This window comes from Opisthorchis viverrini (genome assembly GCF_000715545.1).
Source record: "Opisthorchis viverrini unplaced genomic scaffold opera_v5_426, whole genome shotgun sequence".
Taxonomy (NCBI): domain Eukaryota; kingdom Metazoa; phylum Platyhelminthes; class Trematoda; order Opisthorchiida; family Opisthorchiidae; genus Opisthorchis; species Opisthorchis viverrini.
The window spans coordinates 111,570-112,835 of record NW_008752086.1 but is presented as its reverse complement, the minus strand read 5'-3'; the positions used below and the strand labels follow the sequence as shown (position 1 = coordinate 112,835).

The window sequence follows — 1,266 nt, the reverse complement described above, 5'->3', positions numbered from 1 at the left end:
ATATATATATATATATATATATATATATATATATATATAGTTTGGCATGCGCCTCGCACGTGCAACGTGTAAAGTGCTGCTGCAAGACTGGGTAGGAACAAACAAACCGAACGCTTGCGGGTGAATCGACCAATGTGGTTGGGAGGTTCGTATATCTGGTTAGTTGCAGAAGTCCCAGTGGACTGGCGAAAGACGAAGTTACTTTCCGAATTGGGAAGGCCAGGACAGCGTTTGCTAACATCCGACATTTGTGGCGCTGACGCTATATCAATCTGTCAAGGGTGAAGTATGCAATGCCGCGGTCCGATCGGCCTTACTTTACGGATCAGAGACGTAGACGCGGCGTTCTAAGATCTCCAAAAGCTCTCCGTGTTTGAACATCAAAGCATTGCGTGGTCCTAGTGGTGACATCAGGTCAGCAATATTGAGGTACACCCATTGGTTTTCTCGAAAGCTCACTCGCCCTCGATAGGTTAGCCGTTCACGCTCCACAGGTTGCAATGGATAGGCCGTGCACCTTGTATGCCAGAGGACCGTTCACCTCGGAGAGTCCTCTTCTCCCAGCGAAGAGGCAGCGAAGTATGAAAGCCTTCGCCAGTCAGCTCATTCGCGTCGGTAACTGCTGTCTGCGCGGATGGGGACCGCGGGATGGGGCAAAGTAGTAGTCAGCGGCCTTTACAGATACGTTTGTCACTCAGCCGCGGTGTTATATCGAAGTATCACCTTCACTGCGTAGCTCTCACTCCCTCTCATATCAAACAAGCGAAACCCTTTGTCGCCAATCCACAGTTTTGGCCATCGCTTCCGACTTGTGGCTTTTATTTCCCTACTCGCATTATCCTCCGTGAACGAAGCTATATCAGCTGGAAACATTTTATCTCGTTGTACGGTTTGTGAGCGGAAAAACTGAGCGAAACTGTTATCTACATACACATGCATACTTAAGATATAAGCATGCAGCTACCGTGAGGAATATTTCTATGTAGGCCTGTGTAGGCTCACCGGTAGCGATCAGACGGGTTACATTGGCGTCAAGACTGTTGCGAAACGTAGTACTTATTGCCCAGATCGTCACGAACCGTGTAGGCGAATTGAAGGACTATGTGGCCTTCGGATGACAAGTACGCAAGGAGTGCTCGCCAGATTAGATTTCAAGCGGAGAATTATCTGAAGCTCTGAGGCACTGGTTGATAAGGGAGGAAAAAAGGCGGCAGTCCGGCGGTCTCGAAATCTGCCGAATGCAGTAAAATAGCAAAACTGACATTC

At 48.6% G+C, this 1,266-nt stretch overlaps 1 protein-coding gene across 1 annotated transcript in view; it reads right to left on the bottom strand.

Annotated features, from left to right (window-relative positions):
- Nucleotides 1-248, bottom strand: part of T265_10946 (hypothetical protein) — a gene marked incomplete at both ends in the record, with an annotated part of 33,471 nt that extends 33,223 nt beyond the window's left edge. Inside the window, one exon of the mRNA XM_009177465.1 lies at nt 108-248. Coding sequence (XP_009175729.1) covers nt 108-248 — 141 coding nt within the window. The remainder of the gene's footprint in view (nt 1-107) is intronic.
- Between the last annotated feature and the right edge of the window lie 1,018 nt (nt 249-1,266).